Source organism: Mytilus edulis, chromosome 11 (genome assembly GCF_963676685.1).
Source record: "Mytilus edulis chromosome 11, xbMytEdul2.2, whole genome shotgun sequence".
In the NCBI taxonomy this organism is placed as follows: Eukaryota; Metazoa; Mollusca; class Bivalvia; order Mytilida; family Mytilidae; genus Mytilus; species Mytilus edulis.
In genome coordinates, this window is record NC_092354.1 from 48,727,561 (window position 1) to 48,740,581 (window position 13,021).

General features: G+C 32.9%; 1 protein-coding gene across 1 annotated transcript; it reads right to left on the reverse strand.

Annotated features, from left to right (window-relative positions):
- Positions 1-5,283: 5,283 nt before the first annotated feature.
- On the reverse strand, positions 5,284-11,091 carry LOC139494721 (collagen alpha-1(I) chain-like). Its single transcript, XM_071282923.1, has 5 exons — positions 10,964-11,091; positions 10,422-10,505; positions 9,532-10,023; positions 6,241-6,423; positions 5,284-5,571 (listed from the first exon to the last, which is right to left on the reverse strand). Exons 1-5 carry the CDS (start codon positions 11,046-11,048, stop codon positions 5,339-5,341), a joined length of 1,077 nt encoding a protein of 358 aa, XP_071139024.1. The 5' UTR covers positions 11,049-11,091; the 3' UTR covers positions 5,284-5,338.
- Positions 11,092-13,021: the final 1,930 nt, after the last annotated feature.

Here is a 13,021-nt window from a genome sequence, read left to right on the forward strand (position 1 = left end):
GGTACTTGGGGACAGGACAATTGTTTTTCAACCCTTCTCCTTTTTTTCCAAAAGTTCCATTTTTTTTGTTTTCTATGTATTTCAAAATGAACATACGTTTAATATGTTATGAACACACATTACTATAAATAAAGTGTGTTTGTTTTTTTACTATCAATTCTCAGATCACGGCGGTCATTGATATATTATATAGACCCTCTCTATTTAATATACTTAGTGACCCGATGAATTTTTGTAAAAGATTTGATGACTGAAATTTTTTAGAAAAGGTATCAAAAGTTATAGGTACTTTGGGACATGACAATTTTTTTTCTAGCCCGGCTCTTATATTTTTCCCTCCAAAACTCCTATTTTTTTTTCTTATTATTGATTTCAATAATGTTAGCGTTTATCTGTATATTATGAACATACATTACTATAAATAAAGTGTATTTGCTTTTTACTATCTACTCTCAATTTACTAATCGATCCACGGCGGTCATTGACATATTATATAGACCCTCTCTATTTAATAAACTCAGTGACCGCCGTGGATAGTAAACTTGAAAATGATAGCAGATAGTAAATATACGCTGTTCATAGTCTTTGGTATGTTCAAAGTACAGAAAAAATACAAACCGGATGTCTAGTCTGACTTAAAATTTCGTCCAATGACGGAAAAATATCCGGTCGCATTTTTCTTTTCGTTTTTCTCCCAAAATAACCCAAACTCAATAATAATAAGAATGGATGACAAATGCGACGAAACATGGTACTATAGGACACAGAGGCATGATGATTGGTTTATTTTGGAAGGATGAGAAGCGACACACAAAATGAAGTCTCCTCGTTTAATAGTATAGATATCAGTTTGCTGTTAAGATGATAACAATTGTTATGTTTTACATACTAACATACGAAATATGGTGAAATATTATAAATAAATTCTTCCCTTAACATTAAAGTACAGTAATATAATCGATTCAAAACTGCTAGTTTGCTTATTGCATCAAATACGCGTTAAGGCATGTATACTATGTTTTATTTGAATAATTCCAAAAAAGCATTACAAAATGAGCATCAAGATAATCGGGGAAAACAAAAATGAGAACCATTAAATTTCAAGTATTCTGATATATACAAAAATTAGATCAGATAAGGATAAAAGATAAACTTTTCAAAAACCTATTTTGTTAATTGCAAGTCAAACCAATGACTACACTATGTACACTGGTTCAATAAGGTCCTTATATGGCTCTCTTTTAGCTGAAGTTTGTAATACGGATTGATTGACCACATTACAAAATATTGAAATATTTTAGATGCATTCAAAAGTTAGAAACCGATACATGGTAGAAAACATAGAATATAAAGACATACATAGATTAGTGCATGTTCAAAATCCACTTCACTGTAAGTTAAAGGTCAACCCCATTTCAAACGTTACAAATCAGATTTAAAAGAGGGACGAAAGATACAAAAGGGACAGTCAAACTCATAAATCTAAAATAAACTGACAACGCCATGGCTAAAAATGAAAAAAGACAAACATACAAACAATAGTACACATAACACAACATAGAAAACTAAAGAATAAACAACACGAAGTCACCAAAAACTAGGGTTGATCTCAGGTGCTCCGGAAGGGTAAGCAGAGCCTGCGCATAACCTGCGCATATATCAAGGTGATGTGGACTTTTCCTGATGCATACATCAATCTTTATAGCATACCTCTTGATATGGAATACTTGTGCAATAAAAATCAAGTTTATCTTTTTTGTTGTTTATTAGGTCTTTCCACTTTTCTGTGGAAAGACCTATTGTTTTTCTTCTGATTATTTTTTTTTTTTTCTTCCGCCTAATTTTGTTCTTGCGATAAACATTTGTTTCGCAATATGTCGCTTAGATATTTTGTATATGATATCGAACAGTTTATGCGCTTTTGAAATTTACCCTGCGTAAACGAATACTTTTCTTTGTAGGAGTTATCTCCCCAAACACTGTTTTCCTTGTTATGGCATCTCCTTCGCAACCGTTAAAGATTATGACAAATTTATTTTACAAAATTGTTCGTTACATCCTCAGTAATTTTTGGCGTATTTGGATCGAAGCGATTCGAAGAAATTTTATAGGAGTTATCTATCTTTTCGGAATAAATTTGTCGGTATGTTTTTTTAACTCATAAACCGTTAACCGTATAACCCTGGAATGTTTTTATTTGAGTCCCCTGATTCCTAACTTAGAAAATTAGGTCAAGGTCAAAGGTCAAGGTCATATTTTAGATTTTCATATGTCTTTGATTTCCCTATAACTCTTGAACGGTTATAGATACAAAAAAATTAAGCAGTGAAAAATGCTTGGTACTTCAAGGGGCAACTTTTTTTACATTATGACTATATTGATTTTACCATCATGTAAGGGACATAACTCCCATCGATGGTTTTTAAAAGGCCATTTTTAGGCAAAACTCTTAAACAAAAGGTCCTTGACCCATAGGGTCTTTTGCAATGACCTTGTGGAGCAATGACCTTGACGAAGGTTACAAGGTCAAAGGTCAAGGTCATCAAATTATGTGGTTTTGGCACTATTTAAACAGTTTTATGTGTGTTTGAATTTCAACCAACCAACCAACTACCAACCAACCAACCAACCAACCAACCAACCAACCAATCAATCAATCAATCAATCAATCAATCAATCATGATCATGATCAATCAACCAATAATGATCATGATCAATCAATCAATCATGTTTCCGTCTCATGTGTTTCTTATAGGGTTCAACCAACCAACCAATCAACCAATCAATCAATCAATCAATCAATCATGATCATGATCAACCAATCATGTTTCCGTCTCATGTGTTTAATATAGGGTCTAAGATCTTCTTTGTGTCTTTTTCCGTGTTTCAATTGACCCTATCCAATGTGTTTAACCAACCAACCAACCAACCAACCAACCAACCAACCAACCAACTAATCAATCAATCAATCAATCAATCAATCAATCAATCAATCAATCAATCATGATCATGATCAATCAATCATGTTTCCGTCTCATGTGTTTAATATAGGGTCCAAGATCTTCTTTGTTTCTTTTTCCGTGTTTCAATTGACCCTATCCAACGTGTTTAACCAACCAACCAACCAACCAACCAACCAACCAACTAATCAATTAATCAATCAATCAATCAACCAATCAATCAATCATGATCATGATCAATCAATCATGTTTCCGTCTCATGTGTTTAATATAGGGTCCAAGATCTTCTTTGTTTCTTTTTCCGTGTTTCAATTGACCCTATCCAACGTGTTTAACCAACCAACCAACCAACTAATCAATCAATCAACTAATCAATCAATCATGATCATGATCAATCAATCATGTTTCCGTCTCATGTGTTTAATATAGGGTCCAAGATCTTCTTTGTTTCTTTTTCCGTGTTTCAATTGACCCTATCCAACGTGTTTAACCAACCAACCAATCAACCAACCAACCAACCAACTAACCAACTTATCAATCAATCAATCAATCAATCAATCAATCAATCAATCAATCTGTATGACTGTTTAATCATGACAGTTTATTGAAGGAACAAACTCTCAATTATTCAAGAAAAATTGAAATTTAATATTGTTCTTACGTCACTTCTGAAAAAAAAATCCACATGTTCTCTGAAACTACAGGTACAATCGACCTCAAAATTTGCAGTCAGCAGGGCATACATGTACTAAACGTTTATAAAAAAACTTGGTGCAGATATCTCTCAAAGCTTTTCCTAGAGAAAAGAAATGGCAATGCCGTAAAAATAGCTTGCTAGGTCCGTAAATCTCAGTAAAAACCTACAATAAAATGTCCGCTCCGAGTTTGAAATACTAATCTGTGTTACAAACAGGTGCTGAAAAATGTACATTATCAGAAAATAATCAATAAATGTGTTTTAAAGTTACACCGGATCAATTAAATCCAAAACATGCACTACTTGTGAACTGTCATCAAAATGTCAATTTCCTACAATGACAAAAGAAATTACATTGTGTACATTCCATCTCTATAGATGTTGTCTGTTTAACGTCCCCACCTAAAAAGAAATAAAAAGACTATCTTTTCGTTATTATAAACCCGTGTCACGTGATGTGGCGCGCGCGCTGTACCTAAAATAAAAGAAAAACTTTCCAAACTAAACATGAAACTTCTCCGGTAACAATAATATAGACCCCATACAGAAACAAACAAACAAACCCCCCCCCAATTCAATTAATTTTACAGGGGGAAAGACCCCCTACAATTGCTTTTTTAAAGCAATTGATTTATATTTGTTTGTCTTTTTTTTTTCTATTGTATTTTGACAATATGGTATTGTCAGCGTATTTTCACGACTTGCCTTTGTTTCACCTAGAGGTAGCATTGTTTAATAAACTGCAATACGTGTCATTGAAATCAATTTCTAACTAATGTAAAACGTTTGCAGGGCATGTTATGTCAACAAACAGGCGTCCGTTTTATGGACACAAACTATGCTTGACGTAGTTTGTGTCTTTATTTCTATGTCTGACGTCAAATTGTCTGGTATGGAATAAAGGATTGTTTAACGAAGAAAAAAACTTAAAAAAATCATTTATCGGTTTCAAATTTCGCTTAAAGAAATATATAGATAAAAAAAAGCCCAACATACAATCTCAAGCTTAACATTGCATCGATTCTACTATGATGTAAATACATTTACAGACAAGTCTGGTTATTCCCCATCACAAACAATTCTGCAAAGAACAGTAAACTAAAGATTGCCATATACTAACAACATTGACGATGTTTCAAAAAAATCTTACAACAATTATATAAAAACATACACAATACAAAGTATGTTATATATGTTATATACTGTTCCTACTTTTGATTGATTCTCTGCTTAACTATTGACTCCGTCTAAAAAGTAGTTCTACCTCAGCTAAAATCAATATCATGGTTTAGCTAACCCGTTAGAAATACATAATACTTCTATCAAATAAGGGGAATTTACTCTCATTTGGAGTCTTCGGATGGTTTCGATAAAAAAATATTTTGACACCCTAACGATATAACTATTTATTTAATAAAATAAATTTTAAAGTTTCTTTTACGGTTGCAAAGGAGTAGAGATAACATGTAAAATAATGATTGGGGAGATAACTCTAACAAGGAAATAGTAAGGTGAAACGGTGTCAGTTTCAAAAGTGTATAAACTATTTGACACAATGTATCATATATCAAATATCTTCTCTCAAGAACTGAAAGTGGCGAAAAAAATATTGTACTAAACAACCAATTGTTTATAAGGATTTTATTTATATTCATTAAAAAAAATAATAAACAGAAGGTCTCTATGGTGTCATAACGATTTCACAGAGAAAGTTTGGTCTTTCCCGAATATTACAGTTTTCATCTTGGAGTGGTGTAGTGCTCGATGGCCTAAGTATGCCGCATGAGTTGTTTGGTTCTGAAGGATAACCAGAATCGAAATCATTAAGTTGTATATTGACCTCGTAAATGTTGCCGAAGCTTTCCCCGGTCACCCATGTTTTATCCTTTAGCCCTATCCATAGAGCTCCACTGTCTGAATAAAAAATGTAAATGGCAAATTAGGGTGTTATATCGCCTCCTTTTTCTAAGAAAAAAACATCCGAGTTTATCATAATTTTTATGATTTTATTTTTGAGGAAACTAAATAAATTAACAGTATATCCACGGTTCCCTAGACTTTTCAGTTATTTTCATTATGTAATCAAGGAAACATTAGATGACGATTAAAACTAGGTTGGACATATTGTTTATATATAGGACATCTTCCAACCTTTCATTTTAACTCTATAATATTTTTCAACATCATCATATGGTCATACATTTATCTAATTTTATGGTAAAATCCCACAAAAAACATTAAACACATAAAGAAAGAAAAAACAACCACTAAATATTGTAACTATTGGACGTAATTACATTTATTGAAATAAAAATGAAAATAACTTACCTTTTATAACCCATGGAGTTATTCAAAAGGGGCAATTATTGCAACAAACTATTTGGATGTAATAAAAAGTAAGGGTAATGAATCTATGGCTTTAGGTAAGAGAAATTTTGTTCATTGTTTAATTTCCGTCTATTGTTTTGTCGACTATCTTTTTTTTCCCCTTATTTCATTTTCAATTTTTATTGTAGTCCTTACTTATTCGAATTACGAGTTTTGAATATCCTCCAGTATTTTCTTATTTTTACTAAAACTTACCACTAAAGTTTCCAAAGATGAAATCCCATTTTTCCTTTGATACTATGCTAACTAAGTCACCACCTTCATGTTGTTGACAATAGTTTCTTGCATCCTCCCATGTAGTTCCATTTGTTGACACTAACTTTATACAAGTGGACGTTCCTTCGTCAAACTGGAATCCATTGGCGGAACACTCAGATACTTGTTTAATTAAAGAACTCAAATTAATAGCAAATGAAGCATTACAACCTCATTATAAGTGTATACACAACATGCACATCACCGATTTTAAGCTAGCTTTACACATACGTTTAATAAACACCATTAGTTCCGAAAAATACCTCTTGGTTTTCTCTCTGTTGATTAAAAGTGTGTGATTTAGTCATTTTTTATGGAATATTCCCTGTTAAATATGCTTTGTAGTTCAGTACTTTTGTAATTGTTTTTTTCACAATTTTCTTCGATGCACTAGATTGTTCAAGATCGGCTGTCCTGTATTTGCATTACTCACCCTCATTTAAATCAAATCAGTTTACAGACTGTTAAAAAAGAATTTTTAGGAAAAAAACCAGTGTCTAATTCTTCCCCATAGTATATTTTGCGGAAAAAACATCGTGCTCAGAATAATGATGTAACTAGTTAGGCATAGACAAAGAAAGTTATAAAAAGAGAGGAATACAAATACAACAAGAAGTAATTGTAACAGGATGCTGTTACGAAGTCTCCCAAACAAAGCTCACATAACTCACCATTCATATGGTCCCATGTTCATTTCATTTGATTTTTTGTCCCATAAAAAAATATATATGGCTTACGAGTGGGGATCTCCACCATTTACAAGTATTCAAACAGGAGGGGGTGGTGATGACCCCCAGGGACTTTACCTACATTTTATTTGATTTGTTTTATTGTCCCATACAAGAATATATATGGTTTAGGGGTGGGGATGTTGACCGTTTACAAGTTTTCAAACAAGAGGGGTTGGGGTGACCCCCGCGGGACTTCCCTTTTATATCATTTTATTTGTTTTATTGTCCCTACAAGAATATATATGGTTTAGGGGTGGGGATCTGGACTGTTTACAAGATAATAGCACATTCTCAAATTGAACAGGATGGGGGCGACCCCCAGGAACTTCCCTTTAATTTCATTTGATTAGCCTTGTTGTCCCATACAAGAAAATATATGGTTAAGGGGTGGGGATGTTGACCGTTTACAAGTTTTCAAACAAGAGGGGGTGGGTGACCCCCTCGGGACTTCCCTTTTATATCATTTCATTTGTTTTATTGTCCCCTACAAGAATATATATGGTTTAGGGGTGGGGATGTTGACCGTTTACAAGATTTCAAACAAGAGGGGGTGGGATGACCCCCTCAGGACTTCCCTTTTATTTCATTTTCATTTGTTTTATTGTACCCTACAAGAATATATATGGTTTAGGGGTGGGGATCTGGACCGTTTACAATATAATAGTACATTCTCAAATTGAACGGGGTGGGGTGACCCCAAGGAACTTCCATTTAATTTCATTAGATTAGTTTTATTGTCCCATACAAGAATATATATGGTTAAGGAGTGGGGATGTTGACCATTTACAAGTTTTCAAACAAGAGGGGGTGGGGTGACCCCCTAGGGACTTCCCTTTTATTTCATTTCATATGTTTTATTGTCCCCTACAAGAATATATATGGTTTAGGGGTGGGCCTCTGGACCGTTTACAAGATAATAGCACATTTTCAAATTGAACGGGGTGGGGAGGACCCCCGAGGACTTCCCTTTAATTTCATTTGATTTGTTTTATCGTCCCATTCAAGAATATATGAGGTTTAGGGTTGGGAATCTGGACCGTTTACAATTTTTCAAACTAGAGGGGGTGGGGTGACCCCTAGGGACTTCCCTTTTGTTTCATTTTATTTGTTGTATTATCCCCTACAAGAATATATATGGTTAAGGGGTGGGGATCTGGACCGTTTACAAGATAATAGCACATTTTCAAATTGAACGGGGTGGGGAGGACCCCCGGGGACTTCCCTTTAATTTCATTTGATTTGTTTTATTGTCCCATTCAAGAATATATGAGGTTTAGGAGTGGGGATCTGGACCGTTTACAAGATAAAAGCATATTTTCAAATTGAAGGGGGTGGGGATGACCCCCCAGGGACTCCCCCTATACTTCATGTGATTTTTTTTATCGTCCTTTAATCATTTCTGAAGACTGCATGTATCTATCACTTATAGTTTTCAAGTTATATTCATTTGAAAATTTTAGAAAAAAAAATCCCATAGGGTTCTATAGTAAACCCCTCTCTTCTTTCTGCCCCCCAAAATACCCCTTAATAGACCCCAATCCACAAACGAAAGATCGATGGCTCACCTAGACATATTAGTCTAAAATTCTATGAAACCCTAAGTTAATCTGACCGGGGGTTTTGGAGAAACGCTGCGGACAAGTTCATTTTTAATGTGGCGGAAGAAAAAGAAAAAGAAAAAGAAGAAGAAGAATAATAAAAATAATAAGAACTGAGCAAAAACAATAAGTCTCCAAACTTTGTTTGGGAGACTTAAAAATGACATGTAACAACAGATAATTTGAATCAAGTTGTATGTGAATAATCCACCAAGGTCCAAATGAAGTGGATGTAAGTACGTATAGGCAACCCATACCATATAGTCAGCTATAAAAGGCGAGAAAACTACCTACACCATATACAACAAAATTATTTACAAAAAAAAAAACCAATGACAATCACAGAACTACAGGCTTCTGACCTGTTAGAAGACGCAATTCCTCCTTTAACTGCTGACAGTAGTATAAATGCACAACAGAAGAACAAACTACACAAAACAATAAAATAAACTAAAAAGAGAAACAGCAAAAAAAGATAATTTTATCTTCTACAAAAAGATCCGTAGTAGTTGTAAAATTTAAACTGTTTTTCTTATACATTAACATTTGCTTTCGGATTTGAAATACACAAAAAAAAACTTTTATTTTATTTTGCGGTCACTTTTATGACTTCTTTTTAAAGTCACTTTAACCTTTGAGGCTTGCTCTTTTCAACTGCCTTGAGCATCACTGAGAAGATGTTAATTGTCAAAATGCACATCCTGTGTAATTTAACTGATTACTTTCTCAGATGACCGTATTTGATATCCAATTGATCCACACTCAGAGAGAGTAACACAATTTTGTATACAATCTTCTTGAAAAGAAAAGAGAAATTCAGATGTTTCCTTTCAACCCCAATAAATGAAAAAATACCAGTTCTTTATCCCTTGCATATTTTGATAAAAATTCTCTATTCTTACTTAGATTATGATTTCCATTTGATCCCGGGGATCCTGAGAGACCAGTAGGTCCACGTGGTCCCGTTGGTCCTGTGATACCACGCGGTCCATATGGTCCCGTTTTCCCCATTGGTCCAGAAGCTCCCGTATCTCCAACCGGTCCAAATGGTCCAGTAGGACCTGATGGTCCGAGTGGCCCGGTTGGTCCAGAATCTCCAGTTGATCCAGTCTCACCTTGCATTCCCTGTATTCCTTTATATCCTGTAGGTCCACTAGGACCAGAAGGCCCAATCGGTCCTGTTTTCCCAGTCATTCCTTTTAGACCATAATCTCCAGTTTGTCCTTGAGGTCCTGTAGGTCCAGTCGGTCCTGTTGTTCCATTCATTCCTTTTGGCCCAGTTGGTCCATATGGTCCAGCAGGTCCAGATGGTCCCGCTGGTCCAGTTGGTCCAGAAAGTCCCATTTTGCCTCTAGAACCGGGAGTTCCAGTTTGTCCAGTGTATCCCCTTTTGCCTTTTAGATATGTATGAAATGAGTTCAATTGACTACATAGAAATAAAATGAAAGACTGTTTGATTGGTTTACTTGTCATAATATTTTTTGTCTTAATTTAGAAATATTTGAATATTTTCAAGCACCTTTAAAAAACTGAAGACAACAAAAATGTGTGTATCGAAAGTGTGTGTAATTTTGCTAAATGAATAACTCAATACCCATGCTTTGTTTTTAAAAGAAGCGATTTGTTTTTTAATGAATTGGACATGGCGGATTTATAAAACAACAGTATAATTCCTTAAAATTAATTCTAATCATAAACATATTAAAATAAACATGTAAAGGATGAAAAATATTTCCGCTCTTTTCTTACTTATTCCCAGTACAGATACATACTTATTTCTAGTACTTCTTACCTTTGGGACCAGGCATACCACGCCCTAGGGGTCCTGGCGGCCCTGGCGGTCCTGGCGGTCCTGGCGGTCCAGGGAGTTCTATTTCTAAAAATGATTAATTGAAATTGTTTGATGAAATATTATTATTTACTTTCTCGAATTATTGGCATGCATAATGTTTCCAAATTTGTATTTTTCTATCTTCTTTTTTTTATGTAGTATGTGTAGTAAGAGTTAGCAGATTCTACTCTGTCGAGAGTAATAATGCTCATTTCTTTAATTCTTTAATTTAATTTAATTTCTTTAATATACATATATGAAGTCAAAATATATCAAAGGGAAATCAAATGTCACAAGTCAAAAGAGAGCCACAAAGTCATTACAAAAAGCGAAAACAACGAGAAGAGAAACAAAAATCTACTTAATACAAATTAAAAATAAAGACTGAGAAAGACTGAAAATGACTGAAAAAAAACTTTCAAAGACTGCGAAAGTCTTAAAAACTCTATTTAGGTATTGATGATTTGATATGAAAGTTAAATATTTTAAAGGTTAGAACTTACCGTAAATCGTTTCCGTATATCTAGCATCAGGTTGCAAAACTACAAACGCTGCTAGGCAATACCATAGACCTGTATATATTGACATATTGGAGTGGGATTGCAACTTATACAGAAGTTGGTTCGTTTAAATACTCATTTTAATCAATAAATTTCCCTTTTTTTTTCTTTTTTTTCAAAGTCATGCATCAAAAAGAAATGTAGGCGGTTTATTTGATATAACGAATGATAAATAAATGCTTTATTGATTATATTTCAGATAACTTTGCAGCATTTTAACATGTAACATGTATAGAAATTAAAAATGTAACCATGTAAACAAAAATTCAAACGGAAAACACTGAAAAAGTCATGCATCAAAAAGAAATGAAGGCGGTTTATTTGATATATAAATGATAAATAAATGCTTTATTGTTTATACTTTCGATTACTTTAGAGCATTTAAATATGTTACTTGTGTGTATGGAAATAAAAAATATAACCATTTAAACAAAAATTCAAACGGAAAACATTGAAAAAGACTTGCATCAAAAAGAGAAGTAGGCAGTTTATTTTATATAAATGATAAATAAATGCTTTAATGTTTATATTTCAGATTACTTTACAGCATTTTAACATGGTATATGTATAGAAATTAAAAATTTAACCATGTAAACAAAAATTCAAACGGAAAAAAACACTGTAAAGACATGCATCAAAAAGAAACAGTAGGCAATTTATTTTATATAAATGATAAATAAATGCTTTATTGTTTGTATTTTAGATAACTTTACAGCATTTAATCATGGTACATGTAAAGAAATTAAAAATGTAACCATTTAAACAAAAATTCAAACGGAAAACATTTATAAATGATAAATAAATGCTTTATTGTTTATACTTTAGATTTCTTTGGACTATTTAATCATGTTAAATGTATAGAAGTTAAAAATATAATCATTTAACAATATTTCAAACGGAAAACACTAAAAAAAGACTTGCATCAAAAGGAAAGGTAGGCAGTTTATGTTATATAAATGATAAATAAATGCTTTAATGTTTATATTTCAGATTACTTTACAGCATTTTAACATGTTACGTGTATAGAAATTAGAAATGTAACCATTTAAACAAAATTCAAACGGAAAACACCGAAAAAGACATGCATCAAAAAGAAAAGTAGGCAGTTTATTTTATATAAATGATACGTAAAGGCTTGATTGTTTATACTTTTGATTCCTTAAGAGCATTTCAACATGTTACATGTATGGAAATTAAAAATTAAACCATGTAAACAAAAATTCAAACAAAAAAAAAAACACTGGAAAGACTTGCTTCAAAAAGAAAAAGTAAGCAATTTATTTTATATTAATGATTAATAAATGCTTTATTAATTATACTTTAGATTACTGTTATTTTGGATTTTAATATTCTGAGTTGCGACATGTATTTATTTGTTCCAATTGCATGAATGTGACCTACCGAATTAGATTATTTACATGGTTTATAATAACATAAGCAACACGATCGACAGTTGCCACATGTGGAACATGATCTGCTTACCCTTCCGGAGCACCTGTCTGTTTGTCTTTTTTTCTTTTTTTAGCCTTGTCGTTGTCAGTTTATTTTCAATCTATGAGTGCAAAGCGTTGCATGTTCATGATTGAGTGTTTGTATGCGTAATCTGTAATCAAATTACAAATTCCATAGCAGGTTCCGAGTTGCTTTATTTCTAAAAGAAGGGTTTAGCTATCTTTTCTATTGTGCATTTCGTGTGAGGATCAAAACATTCGTAAACATTTGAATCTTCTATAAAAAAAAAAGTTCCCCACACAATAGCTTCATAAATGTGATATTCTTAAGAATTATGTAAGTGCAAAATAAAGGTGAATAGTTGAGCTCCAAATTGATTTAATTAAATCTGTATCGTATAAAAATAAGGATAGATTTACAGGCATACAGACAGAGCCGGTGTGGTCACTAAGTAAACAATAGAGTAGCACAAGCAGAGGATTCAAATTAATTTAATTAATTCTGTATCGTATAAAGATAATGATAGATTTACAGGTATACAGACAGAGT